Source organism: Manacus candei, unplaced genomic scaffold (genome assembly GCF_025592945.1).
Source record: "Manacus candei isolate 608988 ecotype Guabito, Panama unplaced genomic scaffold, ASM2559294v1 h1tg000041l, whole genome shotgun sequence".
In the NCBI taxonomy this organism is placed as follows: Eukaryota; Metazoa; Chordata; class Aves; order Passeriformes; family Pipridae; genus Manacus; species Manacus candei.
This window is the reverse complement of record NW_026138089.1, coordinates 5278740-5295030: the sequence shown is the minus strand read 5'-3', so window position 1 is coordinate 5295030 and position 16291 is coordinate 5278740. Positions and strand designations below refer to the sequence as shown.

The 16291-nt window shown below is 35.9% G+C and overlaps 1 protein-coding gene across 4 annotated transcripts in view; it reads right to left on the bottom strand.

The window, feature by feature from the left end:
- Positions 1 to 16291, bottom strand: part of MAP3K15 (mitogen-activated protein kinase kinase kinase 15) — an 88900-nt gene that overhangs the window by 15235 nt on the left and 57374 nt on the right. For all 4 annotated transcript variants that reach the window (XM_051794849.1, XM_051794850.1, XM_051794852.1 and 1 more), the window contains 10 exons: positions 15635 to 15805; positions 14521 to 14633; positions 13359 to 13518; positions 12586 to 12736; positions 12074 to 12181; positions 10696 to 10745; positions 7719 to 7814; positions 6239 to 6326; positions 2408 to 2541; positions 1700 to 1827 (listed from right to left, as the gene is read on the bottom strand). In XM_051794849.1, the coding sequence (XP_051650809.1) occupies positions 1700 to 1827; positions 2408 to 2541; positions 6239 to 6326; positions 7719 to 7814; positions 10696 to 10745; positions 12074 to 12181; positions 12586 to 12736; positions 13359 to 13518; positions 14521 to 14633; positions 15635 to 15805 (1199 nt within the window). The remainder of the gene's footprint in view (positions 1 to 1699; positions 1828 to 2407; positions 2542 to 6238; positions 6327 to 7718; positions 7815 to 10695; positions 10746 to 12073; positions 12182 to 12585; positions 12737 to 13358; positions 13519 to 14520; positions 14634 to 15634; positions 15806 to 16291) is intronic.

The following is a 16291-nucleotide window of genomic DNA, read 5'->3' as shown; positions in this document are numbered from 1 at the left end:
AAGTGTGGCGAGATAGCAAAATCCCCAAATTAGCATGAAACATTTAAGTCTGGATGAAGCCTTTGCTCACCATCCTAATACAAGAGAAAAGCAATTCCTATAATTAAGCCAAATTCTTCCTAGTTGCCTCCAAGCAAATATTTAGTTTCTGCTCTTGACTGGTTATTTCTTTTTTCTCAGCTCAGGTTCCACCTCCAAGACAAGAATAAATGTTCTGACAGCGCTGGATCCATCCCACTCACTTCATTCTAAAAACTCTTGAGACTAAGACTAGCACCCATTTAGCCCTTAATGAAACAAAGACTAAAGGTAACACTCTATCATGTTATAAACTACACTTCATGAACCACATGCATGGGCAAAGAGAAGCTGATTTTCTCGAGGAGGGGAAGGGAGAAGAAAAGTAGAAAGAGCCTTTTCCTTGCAAATATGGGATTAACTTCTGGAAATATTCAAGAGACAGGAGAGAAAGCTCCTGAAAAAACCCTCTGAATGGATGTTCAGAGTAGGAGGTAGGTCATCCACACTTCCCCTACTTCTAATAAAACTAATCTTTAAATAACTCAAATATTTTAATCATGAAGCAAAAAAAAAAGAATAGTTTTGCTTATTCTGCATAAAATAATGTAAATGCAGTGGGTCTATTTAATGCCAGAAGAATTCAGCTAAAGGAATTTTCAGTCCACACCAACAGTTCTCTCAAGTTAAGTTTCCTCAAAGAATCTTGTATATTCTGAACAGCTGGTTCCTTTTTAAGACTGTTTAAAATATCTGAATTGGTTCAAAATATCTTGACATTAGCAACTAATCACAGCCCACTTTACTGTGCATATATGAACTGGAAATAACACCAGTTGATACTGTTAACAAGTGTGGGAAAACAGGGGAAGTGTTGATATAAACTCATCACATCTGCATGCATCATGCAAGTCATACTGTCTCAGCTTTCAGGTGAGAAGGTCACAAGAATTAAAAAATTAAACAACTTCCCTATATTAAATGCCCCAGATCTATTTAATTACACTTAGGATGTTTGTGTCTGGATCTTTCTTAGAAAACCTGACCTTTCTTCCTATTATTTCTGTTTTTATTTTGCAAATTATAGTCATACAATAATTTAACACTCATTCTGACACATCCCTGACATTGAAGAGTAAATAGCAAACGGAAGATGAAAACATAAACTAGAGAGGATATAGAGGGACTGCACATCCTAAAATGTAGAAATGCTGGAGAAGTGAAACTGGAAATTATGAGCAAGGGGCACATATCACTTTTACCTCCAGTCTACCTAGGAAATAGCAGTGCTTTGTATATAGCAGTTACAAAACAGTACTTAATTGCTCCATCACTGTTACTACTCAACAGAAATTTATTCTAAAAGCTCCAGTCGTCATTCAGATGCTCAAGCTAAATGGACTATACAGCTCTAACTATTATTTTATAACAATCAAGTATTCGACACCAAATACTTTCAATGACTTTTCTCCAGGTTTAGAATTATTACAGAAAGGGGAGAGGTTACTGGGATCTTCAAATCTACTCTCTATATAAGAATGACACCTATAGTTGATGTCCCAACAGAAAAGCTATATACAGTGTACAAATCTATTAAGTGCATATCTACTAACTTTCAGTAAGTTTAGAGTCCCAACTGCTTCTGAATCCTTTGAGAGACTAAGCTCACAATGATACCAACCTCCTGGCACCTGCTCCATAAAAATCTTAATGTATCCATTTTCTGAAACAGATCCAAGATACTGTACAATGTTCCGATGCTTCAAATATTTATGCAGTGCTATCTCTTCATGAAGAGGTTGAGAATATCTAATTAAAAAAGAAAAGAACCAATGAGTATTTCATAAGGTAGGAAAAGGTTCTAGACTACATTTAGATGCTAGTTTGACAAAGAATGGATTTTAGGGATACCCATCCAATTCTCAGAAAACATCTTGTCCATGACCTTCAAACTGCAGTGTGATTCTCTGCCTAGTCAGAAAAAGTACAGAGACAGATCTCAGAAGAACCCTGATGCAGAAACACGCCCTCAAAGAATTTTTGTGTGTTTTCTCTATCAATACATAGTACTCTCTTTGCCACCAAAGAGCTCCTTTTATGCTTTTCCCCCCTCTCCAAAAAGAATACAAAGGAGATAAAACTGCAACTTGATATGCATATACATTATCAAACTGTAACATTTATGATATATATCATAACTCTTTAAAAATTTAAAAGTTTTTATTCTCGAAAGAGTACAGTTGAATATTAGGAGGCAAGAATAACTGATTTTAGTATATCTGGACTTCATAAACTAACCACAAAGAAACACATACTAAGAAGAGCAAATTTTCAGCAAATGAGTGCATTTTTATTACAAGTATGTATATAACAATAAATTAGGTCTTACCTGCTGTCTCTCTCAGGTATTTCTTTGATGGCTATTCGGACTTGGTTGCTAAGGTCTCTTCCAGCATAAACGATTCCATAAGTACCTTTCCCTAGAACTACCCTCTCACCATTCTCATCATAATCATATTCATACTGCAAGCAGAAAAAATAAACAAAGTAGCACAGAAACTGTTATCACTAACATCTGACATTACAGAGAGCCTTAACAACAGTTATGTACTAAGTTAGAACAGCACAGAGGGGTTACTGCAGCACAGTTGTAGGACAGCAGGTTATCTGACAGCCCAGATAACATTATACAACTTGTAAAATTTCCATCTTACTTGCTTTGTAAAACCATCATCCCTAACCAACTTCAAGATGCATTTGTCCAAACAAGGAACACAACACCAAACCAAATTCAATGGAACAGTGCTGTCAAAAAGTATCATCTCTACAAACTGCTGACAGAGCCTTCAGAATATATAAATATACAGAACACAACCCATAATTTTTAAACCAATGGTTTAATAAATAAAGTGATATTCTCACTACAGTGGGTAGACATTATTTTAAGACCTCAGACTCTCATTTGAGCTTAGCCACAGTAAAATTAATTTCTGACATACTCCCCCCTCATTACGAGCTTTTCCAGTAGGCAAAAAAAAAAAAAAGTTCATCTTCTCAAAAAATGATTAAATATATGAAGTGGTGTTTTCCACTGCTGCAGAAACATGCTGGGTCCTATTTCCAGTTGAATAACTCAGTGCTGGTTCACTGACTGCAGTAAAGCTACACTAATTTACACCACCTCATGGTCTTGTCCCATACAGTGATCTTGTCACAGAGCTCTCCTACTATAAAGGTCAGTGAATGTTGCTCAATGAAAGTACACCCTAGACACTACATAAAACCAAATTTCTTATGGAAGCTGGGTTAAGCAGCACATCTGTGTTTAAATCAGGGAACTGATAAAGGATATTGAAAAAGCACTTTTGCAAAGAGTTAAGAACGGAATCAGACAGTTTCATAGCCTCAGATATTATCAGGAGTAAACAGACCTCCACTAATATCTTCCCACATCCAAGAGCATGTCCCATATGGGAAAACTGCAGGGTATTATCTCTGGTTTCATATAAATTCTCTATTAAAAAACACCCAAACAACAAACCTTTTTTACAATAGCCATAACTACTGAAATTTCTGTCAATGACCACTTTTTCTGCTTTGTCCAATGAGACTCTCCGATACAGAATACAGCCTTGGGATCTATTTCCTTGAAGTGTCTTCCCAGTCCATACTGCAGCTCTGTTATTGCAATATCCATTTCTCACTGACATTCCCCCTCTTCACCTCAGCAAAGATGTCAAGTTTCATGCTGCTGTATGGAATGTGCTAAAGGAAACCCATCTGTCGTTTATCCTAACAGCATATATCTGCTTAGTGGAACCAAACTCGAGCTAGCACAGCTTTGGTAGGGTTCCATTTACCATATTTCAGCACTTCACAGTTCACAACATAATCTTGTTATACGAGAGGCATAACTGACCCAAAATGCCATATGCAAAACTTGATGGGTTCTTTGGTAGGAGCATATCCAGCTTTCACAGCTATCATATGACATAAAACTGTGCAGAAAAAAGGTAGCAGTCACATTGCAGAATCTAAGATTGACAGCAACCCCATCTGCAACAGACTGGTTCTAAGCCAACCCTGTAATCACTGTGGAGAAACCTATGTTCTCCAGTCTGAGTCCCATGATACATGAAAATCATTGGGATTTATAATTCAATGCTAGTTAGTAGACAGTTTAATAGACTTGTATATACCTGATGCCACTTTACATTTGCCTCTTCTTGTTCCAACAGCTACAAAGATTGAATAAATCACTGTTGTTTGCCAAAAGTCTGAATATGTGATCCACTGGATGTGCAATCCGGCCACTGAGTATAAGTAAACAAGTGTTCATAGCTGACCTTCTGCACGAATGTGGAAGGGCAGAAGTGATCTCCAGGATATCCTACTTGGGGTACATCAGGTACTCTTAAAGTGACAGGAACTTCTTCAGTATCAATACAGAGAAGTGAATACCCTAAGGCAGACAGGACTTCCACATTCAGTCTTCAAAATACTTGTTAGCTGTAGGACTAGACTATACACAAAATATACAACCCCTTGCAACAACATTCTCATAAGGATTCTAACTGAAATTTGATTTTCTTCTCCCAGACTGTGCTGGATGTTATTTCTTCCTCTTCCCCAAATATAAACAGTTGTTTTATTAACAGTAAGAACTTCTGCTTTCTCTGTGCTGGTTAAGCCCATCAAGATCATACAAAGCTGCATTTTCCATGTTGTCTCTTCTAAAATGTAAGATCTCAGGTTGCAGGAAGACGTTAAGTGTCTTAGCTCATTTATACACTAAACTAATTAATTCTCCCCTTCTATATCTTGATTGTCCTAACCTAAGACAGTAAGCAAGTACACGGTACAATTGTGAAAACTTCAAGATATGTAGAATGATAAAGCTTGAATATTTAAAATTAATTTCTGCAGTCATATCTCCATGTGCCATTCATTCATGCAGGACTGTTTCCTGCTGTGCATTGTCAAGTGATTTTTTCAGTTCAGTTTTTAAAAGGCTCCAAGCCATGGTGAACTCACTTCCTCTGAGAGACTATTACACAGCTGAACAGACTGTGGTGTTTGGAGACTGTCCTGCTATTAGCTATGTACATAAGTATGTAATGTAAAATCTGCAGCTATAGATACCCTGTCTTTACCAAGGCAGAGCCCTGATCCTATGCCAGACCACAAATGTATGTATTAAGCTGGGCTTAACAGATGTGAGGAAAAATTCTGTGGCCACTATGCAGAAACTCCAGTGCAAAATCTCATCTTCCTCACCATATGCAATTACATTCAATGGTACAGTAGAGGGTCTTCTACTTTCTTAAACCTCTTCTGAAGCCTCAGGTACCACAAAAGGTTTGCTACCATGAAGAGCTGCTCTGAATCATAAGCTTGAGAGAGTTGCTGGCATGAGACACAATCAGAAAGATACTCAGTTCAAACAAACCACAGTAGGGTTTTCACGCTCATTAATCAGATTGACTAAATTTGCTTGACGACAAATAAAACTTACAATCTACTTTTTATGGTGGCTTTTCAGATTTCAAGACAAATAAAAAGAAGCACAGGATATGTACTCAGTGCTACAAATCTGGACATCTGCTATGAGGTACTGTATTATAAAGACATAGATTCACCTACCCTAACCTGAGCCCACATAATATGTGAATAACCTTTTCCAAGTTGGTTGGGGTTTTTTTCCCCCACCATACTCATTATAAAGAAAGCCTACAGCTACTGGGTTCCTAATATAGGTGTTACAGTGATAAGAAAAAAGTACAATGTATTAATCTGATCCTAAATATCTGCAAATCTCTGGGACTGAAGCCTGTCAGATGAAATGACCCGCAGCAGTAACGGTATCAGGTAACAGCTAGAAAAACTGAAGTACCTTTTTCCTAGAATTTATTTGGTATTTTATCTTTTTTTTTTAAGCCAGCTGATATCAGTTAATTCTCATCTATAGATTGTTTGCAACAAAATACATACTCAGTAACACACTTCATTAGGGATTTATACATTTTACAATAGTAACAGGCCCACTTCATCAAAAACGTGTTTTTTTTCAAATGAATGCAAATTTCACATGCAAATAATTTTGTAGGAGTTTAAATTTTGTATGCAGAGTTTAAATGCTATTTTTTATCTTTCTAGTATACTGATATGAAAGTAAAGGGAAGACTGAGAACAAGCTCCAGATCTTTTATCATTGACGTACCTCCAATGTGTCTCCATCTATTTCTCCTTCTAGTTCCAAAGTACTGCCAACTCCATCAGACAAAATCTCTTTCACCAAACCACAGAACCTAAAAAAGCAATAAACAGCACAGAATCAAAGAAGAATATCCTTTTGAAAGATTAAACAGATTCTTCACAAGGTGGGCTTTGCTTTCAAGCTATTAAACTGACTAGCATGTTCATAGGTTTCTTTCATTACTTTCTCCATATTTATCCCATTTTAAATGATGAAGAACATCAAAAACACACTGAAAAGCCTCACTGTTTATCAAATTATTTTATTTGCTGTAGCAGGACTCAACAGTTGTTTGCTATTGTAATTGCATAGTAAAATCTTGGTAGATCCAATACTCAAATACTTTTGCTGTACACTTTTGGTTGCAAGTGTGATTACTCAGTATTTCTGAAAATCAGATGTTGTGGTTTCTTGTTGGACATTCAGAAAGCCAAAAGTATAAAAGTAGTAACATGTTTAGAAGAACAGAGTTTTAACTAATTTCTAGTTCTCTGGGGTGGAGATCCTTAAGTACAGGAACATTTTCCTCTAGTTCCCCACCTGAGCCACTAGCTGTTTTCCAAATTCTATAACATATGGTACAATTATTAAAAATTATTATAAAATATTCACATCTCTTTTACTGAGTAACAGAGACACATCTCTGAAACAGACTCCTGTAGTGCACTGAATAAGGCATAAAAAAATGCAACCATGTCTCATAACACACAATTGCAATGCCAAATTAAGACTGAGGAGGTAACATTATTTTAGAGTTTCCTATGCTTTATGCAACACACTCTACAAAACTAGTAATTTTCTTTAACCGAAGTTTGTTCCATGTAATATACAAAGAGTAATTACTGCAATAAAAGTGAATATAGCATTCATCTCCAAATACTAAGTGTATTAACAACTCACTCCTACATCATTCAGAAGGTTTATATGAAAATATCAGTCATAAGGAAGAATTTGGTTTGTAAAGATTTAGGCCTGAAATTCAGTTAGCCTGCTTACTGTTTAGAGAAAACATACGATCAGTAAATACCTCAGGTGCAACAGTAACACAGATCTGTGATACAATATAAGTTAGAATTTTTTATTATATCTAGTTGCTCTTAAATCAAACTAAACAGGCACATAAGGGAACCTAAAACAAAGTAGAAACTTACATGACATGGTCAAGATACACAAAAATAAGATAACAGTTATAAATTAGAATAAGTTAGGTAAGCCTTTTCTCAGACCAAGGGACTTGTAGATAAACTAATTACAATCAGACAAGTGTAATGGGACATCATCACTTTAAACATCACTGTGTTTAGCTCAATGCTTCTTCACTGAGAGAAAGTAAGTGAAGAAATAATTATTTTGTCAAGCAAAAATGTCATCTTTCAACCTTTACTAAATCAGTTCTATTCAGAACATAGATCAGGTATGCAACACTCACACAAACTGAACTCACCTACTACACTGGATTTCTGTAGAAAAGTAGATCTGAAAGTCATCAGAGTTGTCATGGACATATAGAAAACAACATCGTTCATCAAACTTGGAAATGCTGTAAAATTCACATTAAGAAAGTATTATTTTGGATGCAACTATTAGAAGAAGTAAGTTAACTTTTTTGAATTACGAACACTTAAGAAACAACTTTTTCACAGTTAATTACCTCAGTGAGGCAGATTATACATATTTTCTTTATAACTAGGAGTTTTGAGTTTGTTTATATATTCTATAATCCTACCTCCAATTTGATAAATAAGCTACTGCATACTTCACTAAAATACTAGTTTATCTGAAGTGTACTGAGGTCAGTTTGTTGTTCACCTCCACTTCCATTTTTCCACAGTTCTGTCAGATTTCTTGGTATTTGATAACACTTCAATGGAAAGTGAATTGTTTTGACACTAATTCAGCTATCCAGAAAGCCTTTCTTTTAACCTTGAAAAGTATTTCAGCTTTTTATTCCATTGCTCCTACATTAAAACTGAACTGGGAAATACCAACAGTTAGCAGATTTTCCTCAGTGTATACTTTTTATGGTCTTACTACTGATGAACAAGTGTCAGAATGACCAATATTTACTCCAAACTGCAGCAATAATTCTGACAAAGGGATTAGTTATCACATATCCTGTCTTGTCAGTGCTATATATATATATCCCATCTAAATGCACTGAAAAGTGAAGTGTCAAAAGACAATATCAATATGAAAGTAAATCTACAAATTAATCTCTTATTCCAAACACTTGCACTTCAGTATCATGTTACACCATGCCAAGTTGTTATGCTTGTTAAAGGTATTTTTTTGCATCAAATTATTAAAATTTCTTGGATTCTTGCACGATCTGTAAAGTCAAACTCTTCAATTTTGCTTATACTCTGTTGAGCCAGTTAGGTAAAATGACAGTACACTATAGTAAAGCTGCTGCATGTTACAAAACCAACTTGTTGAAGCATCATTAAGGGTCACATGGAAAATGCTCCAAAACATGAGAATTTCACCAGAAGACTTTTATAGAAATATGTGAAAATACACTTTGCCATTCTGTAGTTTCATTCTGATATAGTGGTTTCTAGCCTAACAAGACACATACCAGACACGAGAACTAAGTGACAAAGTAAGATGATTTTTCCAAGGGCAAATACAGGATAGACAAGACACTATCTAAGCAACCATACTGCATTATAAACAGTGTCATGTAGTATGCAAGATGAGCTGTTTAGCATAAATACAATTTAAGGGTTTTGACAGATCATATGTGAACATTTTTTTTTTCTAAAACTAATGCAATTTCAAAAATATGGAAGTTTTAAGTTGTCACATACAAAGCAAACATCTAATAAATTTAAAAAAGACTGCCTCTTTGAGTTTTATAATCCCCAGAAGTGATTAAAAATCAAAGCAAATTAAATGAGTTGCTTGCTTCCATTTGATTAAAGTTATCTTTCTCAAAGATTAATTTCTGTACATTGTGTTGACTGAAGGTAATTAATATGGTACAGAAACTTCATGCTGAGTTATGCTCAATCAGCTCCACAGACTTCAGTAATGACAACTTCCCATTCACTTGCATTGAAGTAGTAGAATATCACATTTAAACCTAATCCTGTTTCTTTTTAGAAGAAAATACTGGAGTTATGGTAGAATCTGTGTCCAAATCCACAACTGTAGGCTTTCATAGCAACCACCACTCACATTATTCAGAGAAATACTTCTTCACTGAGCTTATTTGCTTAGGCAAATTACACAAGTTCAGGGAAGACAAACCTGGGACCTAAAACTCAGATGCTTTGATTAAAGATCATAGCCTAGAAGCCCTTTACTTTCAGAACTACAGAACTCATTAGCTATCTGAATTTATGCCTGTACTTGAATCAGAAACTTTTTCAAGCACTTAGGCTTACGCACTCACACAAGTAGCCCCAGACAACAGTCATTTATGTCCCAAGAAAGGTCAGATCCACCAATGCAGTGACTCAAGAACTCAGAGAGAAGGCAAAAGTCCACCTTGTGTTCCCTGTACTTACAGCTCCTCTGGTTCTTAGTTGCAGCCTGCATAATTCAGACAGAGAGCAAACAGGTTTCATTTTGTTTTCTCTCCTAATGTTCTGGTTCTCACCTTTCTGGCAGCAAAGTGGCCCAACTTAAGATATATAAGGCAGCTTCTAAGTGTAGTCATGTATTTTGTAGTTGTTAATATCAAATGCAAACATTTTCTATCCTCTCAGAACAATCCTGTTTTTCTATGTGATATTCTGCTGTACTTAATCTTCTTTGGCACTAATATTTTGACCCATTTAGTCATGCCTAGTGTTTCCTTTAATCTAGGCATCACAAAATGGAACTATTTTAACTATTTAAAGGCTAGTCCTTGAGAAACTCGACTAGTAGTCTCCTTCCAGCTCAAGAACTCTTTTCTGTCCTTAGCACAAACTATGTCCATGCCTCATTTTAATATTTCTCTAACAATCCAAGTTGCATTTCTGAATTCCAAACAGAAAATAGATAACATGGTTTCCTTTCCTTAAAGGAAAACAAACAAAATCTTCTTTCAGTTATGGAAGGAAGTGAGAAGAGCTAAGGGCTTTTCTTTCCTTCTGTCCTCCAAGTTTTTAAATGCAGAAATGGCAGTAACTTCACTGAAAAGTTTAGAAAAATATATAAAAATGAGTTACATGATTGAAAACAGGGAAGTCTACCAGAGAATACACATGTCCACACACTCCTCTTAGATGAGTATTCCTGGAGAAACGTACAGTTCTGTCCTCGCATTGAAAGGCAAACTCTTCTGCGTTGACATTTCAAGGCAGGTTGGACAGAACAAGCTTTTATAATAGGCAATGCAAAGCAGAGATTTAAGGTAGAATCCAGATTTCCCACTTAGGGAAATACAAAATATGTACAAAAAGACACAATTTGTTTTCTGACATACCAACCTTATTCCTCTAATGGAAGAAGCTGTAAAATTCCATTCATGAATCTGTTTCTGTAAAGAACAAAGAGCTATAATCCTTGAGTTATTATTGAAAACAAAGTCACAACATGGTAAGCAAAAGAATGTTCTTCCAACATATCTCTTTTTCTTTCTTTCTTCTCCCCCCAATTTGAAATAATATTGATATATGGGTAAAGAAGTTACAAACATACATTGCTGTTTTACTCACTTGAGAAAAAATTTAACACAAATGGCACAGGGTGGAAATAGAGGCTGTATTTCCTCATGTAAAATTAAATTTGAAGAATAAATTGCAAAGTACAATTTACCAAACATCGTGTTTTGACTTAATACATCAATATTCCATATTAAACATGGAGCAGACTATGCCCTACTCTTATCTAGGCTCAAAGGCTCATATTCATACACCTCCCTCGGAGGTCTCAAGCCAACAGCTTTAGCCCAGGGAGCACACTGGAGGGCAAAACAAAGGAATGATAACCTGTGTCTAGGACTGTAGCCCTCCACAAATCCATAGCTAATAGCTACATTTTATTTAGCAATGCCATATATGCACTAAAAATTTGTTCCATAAAGCAAAGCTGTGTCAGACACATTCACTTGAAACAGAGAAGCAGAACAGTGTTCTGGAAAAACTGTTCACAGACCCAGGTAATTATGTGGTCTCATCTTACTCCAATATGCTTCTTTTCCACACTTTGACTCTCTACGTTTTTAGTCTATTCTTCACCTGTGTTGCTCTGATATTAAGAAGGGGCATCAAAATACATTGCAGATTTCAAGTTTTTCAATTGAAACTGAAATTATTTCTCATTTTTAAGAGCTTACACTGTCCATAACTGTACCTACTCCTTTCCTAACTCCCTGTGCCTTATCAATAATCCAAGACACCGAGTATTTTATTTCTTGACACTTATTTGTCACAGGCTGACATTTTTTCTAGTTTCCAATACTATAACTGTAAAAGTTTAATATGTCTAAACTATTAAACACAATATTGGGCTTTATCTATATTTTTTATCTAACTTTGAGCTGCATCTTAATAAAAATCACACAATTCTAATAAGAAACATTAGGAGCAGACTGAATAACCCAAGCAATTCTAGGAGACATGGTCAAGAAAAGTTAAATCTGAACTAGAGGTCAAAATCACCTCAGTTCTAACCATATTCCCTCCTTTTAATTTCTCTGTAAAATGTCAACTTTCATATCTGCACAAAAGATATACTGAGGCTTGTGCTTCATAGAAATGTAGCAAACTTTAAATTATTGCCAAGTACTCCAAAATCTACATGTAAAAAAGTAACTTTAAGCACAATGAATCACAGTAGACTTAACACATCTGCTGACAGTTTTACCATTTCTGGGGGAGAAACATGCCACAAAGACAGAGATCTCTCATCTGCTTCATTGTTGATTGAAACATAGGCAGGCTGGTAGACTTTAGTTGGTTCTATCACCAAAACCTGAGGAGAGAGAACATTTTTCCTTAATAAACCAGCAGCTAATACGCTACAGTAGCTTCAGATGCTCTGATATAGGTAATGGGTAATCTTCATGTCAGGCCTAAAAAATTTTCAAGGGAGACAGAAGGGCAGACAAGGCAGGTAAAGTCTGTGTTCTTATGTACAACAGAATAGTATTATCACAATTTGTTATAGGAGTCTTAAAAGTATTTCTTAGAATACTTTAAGGGTGTTGGGTTAAATTTTTTTATAGCATAAAGATTAACAGAATACAGGGGTTTGGTACATGCAACGAAGTAACAGGCAGTTAAGTTTGTAAGTATTGTGTTTAGAGTCTTCAGTTCTTGTAATATCCTATCCAGAAACATAAAACATACAAAACTTGTTTGGACATAACATCTTACTGGAAATCTCAGTCCATTAGTTGTTTCTTTCGTTGCCTCAAAAATTATATCTAGCCAGAAAGTCAACCTTTCTTGTCTAGGAGAATGTTCTATGGTGAGTTTCTTGAAACGCTGAATTAACAACAGATTCTGAACTAATGATTTCAAGTACCTAGAAGATATTGAATTAGTAAATTAACAGAGAGAAAGCAAATTCTGACCAGATTTTAAAACCACTTAACTGACTTAGACATAAAAAAAATTAACTGCAAAATTAAATGTACTTTAAAAGTTATCATAATGGAAATTATAGCAATGAATTTACAGATTTCTGGAAAGAATAGCAAGTTTAGACAAAACTTTAAGTCATAAGTTCACATGGATGTTCAAGAACAATAGCTTTTTGCAAAAGGGTGTAGTTATGTGAGTAGTTACACAGTGATTAGACAGAATATGATAAGATAGAAGATGGTGGGGGAGGGAAGCAGCAGCTAGCTAAATTCTGAAAACAATGGTTTCACAATCTTTTCACAATTGCTTCACATGAATCATTACTAATTTCCAAACTCTTTCTTATAAAAGATCTTCCTCAATGGGATATTAATTCAACAATGATGGGCAACTTAATTTCTTACCTTCCCCCTTCCTTCCCATAATAAAAGAACAGAGTATGAAGTAAGAGTTACAAACAATCTATGACAGAAAAATCCAGTTATCTATGTGACTGCAATGTTTTTCAAATTTGTGTATTTCCCCATAGTTGTATACTTGAGCTACAGCCTTCTACCACATACCACACTGGAGGTTTCAGCTTAAAAAGTTTCTCTGCTGCTTGTACTGCTTTACCAACATCATTAGCCAGCATGCTCACACTGAAGAACTGTCCCACATCCCAGTAATTGTTCATTTTTTCTAGGCTTCCTTTTCTTCCCAATAAACTGTTTAACCGTACACCTGTAAAATTTCAATTAAAAACCATATTTTTCTATCAGTAAAACACTAAATAGTGTTTTTACGGATGTCTATCAGTAAAAGACTAATTTAAGATTTGATTAAGCCTTACTGATGGAAATAAAATGGAGTGAGTTTTCCCCAGAAAACAACATTGGCAAACACAGAGGCTGGATCTGCAAATAACACCCCCAATACAGTTCAGACAGTCAGAACTCCCCACACACACAGTGTTAAAAAACCTCTTGTGCTATCAGTCTGGGCTATCTGCCTCCTGATTCTCAGTGTAAGATGCACAAATATGTGTCATCAAGATCTGCATTTACTGCAAGAGATCCATAGCTAGAGGATCCACCCCCAGAGTAAGGTCAGGGAAATGATTTAAAGTCACCTTTGCATTTTTAACCTTTAAGGTTCAAATATGCATTTCAGACAGGATTTGATTCCAAATATAATGTTCAAATATTATCCTCCTCAGAAGAACTGCATATCTGTTTCTATCATATGATTTCTTTGTAGATGTACAGTGGTGTGTTTTAGTGGAAGATGTGACTATGGGCAGACAACTAGTAACTGTCCTGGTAGATCCTTCCAGGTGATACTTCCTGTGGATCTCTCAATTCAATGACAACAGAAATTCTGTGGATCCTTCCCCAGCATCCCTGAGGAGAACTGGGCCATGCTGTCCCTTCCTGTGTTTGTCCTCTGTTGGCGGTGCAATGGGACAATCTCTGCGGTGCAGTAAAGGCAGTTTACAGACAGCACTCAAGGTGGTCCTTCTCTGCTCTTTTCCAGTCTCTGGGTCCATTTAGATGGGCCACATTACTAGAAAGCTGCTCCAAGGCAACAAGAAGGAAAGTCGTCCTTCAAGATCCCTGTGTTTTAGACTGCTATCCAGGACACACCACTAAAAAGCCTTTTCTCTATGCAACTCATCACTATTTTGTTTTCTTCACAGGGAGAGAGGCAGAAAACTTGTCTGTGGCACTGTGTGCGGATATTTACCTATTTTTCTCAGTTCCATTGAGCTTTCAAACTGTTGTCCTGCAACAAGCAGCAAAACTGCGAGGTTAATTCCAGAATACAGAGTTGACTGGAGTTCAAATCCTTTGCGATACCTGCGGAGAAGAGTCAAGAACTCATATCTCATTGTTCAGAAGAACTGAAATATTGCAAAGTTTTGGTAGGTATTTTAAGCTATTAATTTATTGTAAGGACTATATGGCTAGTTGGCACCAATGGTATTCTACAAAGAGCACTTGAAAGAAATGAGCTTTTCATCTTAGCATGAGAAAGAAAAAATTCTGCTTAGCTTTATGTCCTGTCAGCTTGTGTACTTTTGTGAAAGTAAAACGAATTGGTTACTACAAAACTCTTGAATGCAATAGAACCTAATTTTACTATATTATTTATAGAAGAAAAGTAATGAAAATATTAGTCCTCAGTGCAACTTTTAAAAAAGTTGCCCTTTGTTTTAAAGTTTCACATTCATTAAAGATCACTGAGACCCAGCTGACCAAGGCTGAACACATGGCACCAGCTGGTGCAGGATGAAGAGATCCACCTGAAGCTTGTATGGGGAAGAAAAGGAGAGGAGGGATATTTCAGAGTTACAGTACAAACCCATGTTGTTAACATTCCTGTATCAGCAGTAGTTTGTATGATGACACAAACATACCTAAATGCACACTATGAGTGCATATTCAAACCTTATTGTCTTAAGAAAATTCATATTACAGTTTATCAACGTTTCCTTATATACAGATCACTGCATTTCCTGGGAGTCCAGCATAGAAAACATCCTTGCACAGAGGACCAATGTAAATCCATGATCTCACTCATACTTCATTTTGGCCTTGAAGCAGATTAATTGCATTTATTCTCTACAAAGACATAGGTGAATAATCATCACCCCAATAAATTAAGTGTATCATTCTACATCCATGATAGTTTATAAAGAGAAGAAAGGAAATACACATCCAAAGATCTGGCAGTCAGGACCCTGAAAAAAAGACATAAGTAGAACAACTGATCTTCAACAGCCCTGCTTTTCAAAACCATAAGCAAAAGTCTGAAAATGTTTTAAAACAGATATTTTTGTGGGGTTTATTTCTGTTACCATTCAATGGCACGATCTCGACTACTGGTATCTTTACAGTCAGAATCAAGAAACATATCCTTGTAGATCCTCCCACATAAGCAAAACATATCTGGAGCAGGGTGATCACATGTCTGCAGAACTTGAAGCATAACTTGTAGTGCCTTCTCTCTGTCACCTGCATTATTTCTTCTGAAATCAAACACAGAGAATAAAATAAATGAGTTCAGATCTGAAACAGTAACTGCAAATGGGCAAATAACATTATCCCTTGTCTATCCTACAGCTATCCATCATTACCATATACAGACTTGACTATATATAGAGATGACTTTATTTAGACTGATGTGTGATTATTGGTTGACTGATAAAAACCAAATGTATTCTCCTATCATGGGGCTCTACTTCTGGCTTACGTAAGAACTGATTTAAGGCCAAAACTCCTCTATGAGAAAAATCTGCCATCTACTTGACTCCTTTTCATGCAGGCAGACAGACCCTACACATCCTGCAATGAGAAACAAGAGCCTGTTTAGTGTTTGTTCCTGACAATATACTTAACAAAAATGGCCATATTAAGCATTCAACCTGACAGATCATTCAGTTATGTCCAAGATTTGTAATCTTGATCCAGAAACAATACCAGGAAATATCAACTAAGTCCAGAAGAAATCCAGT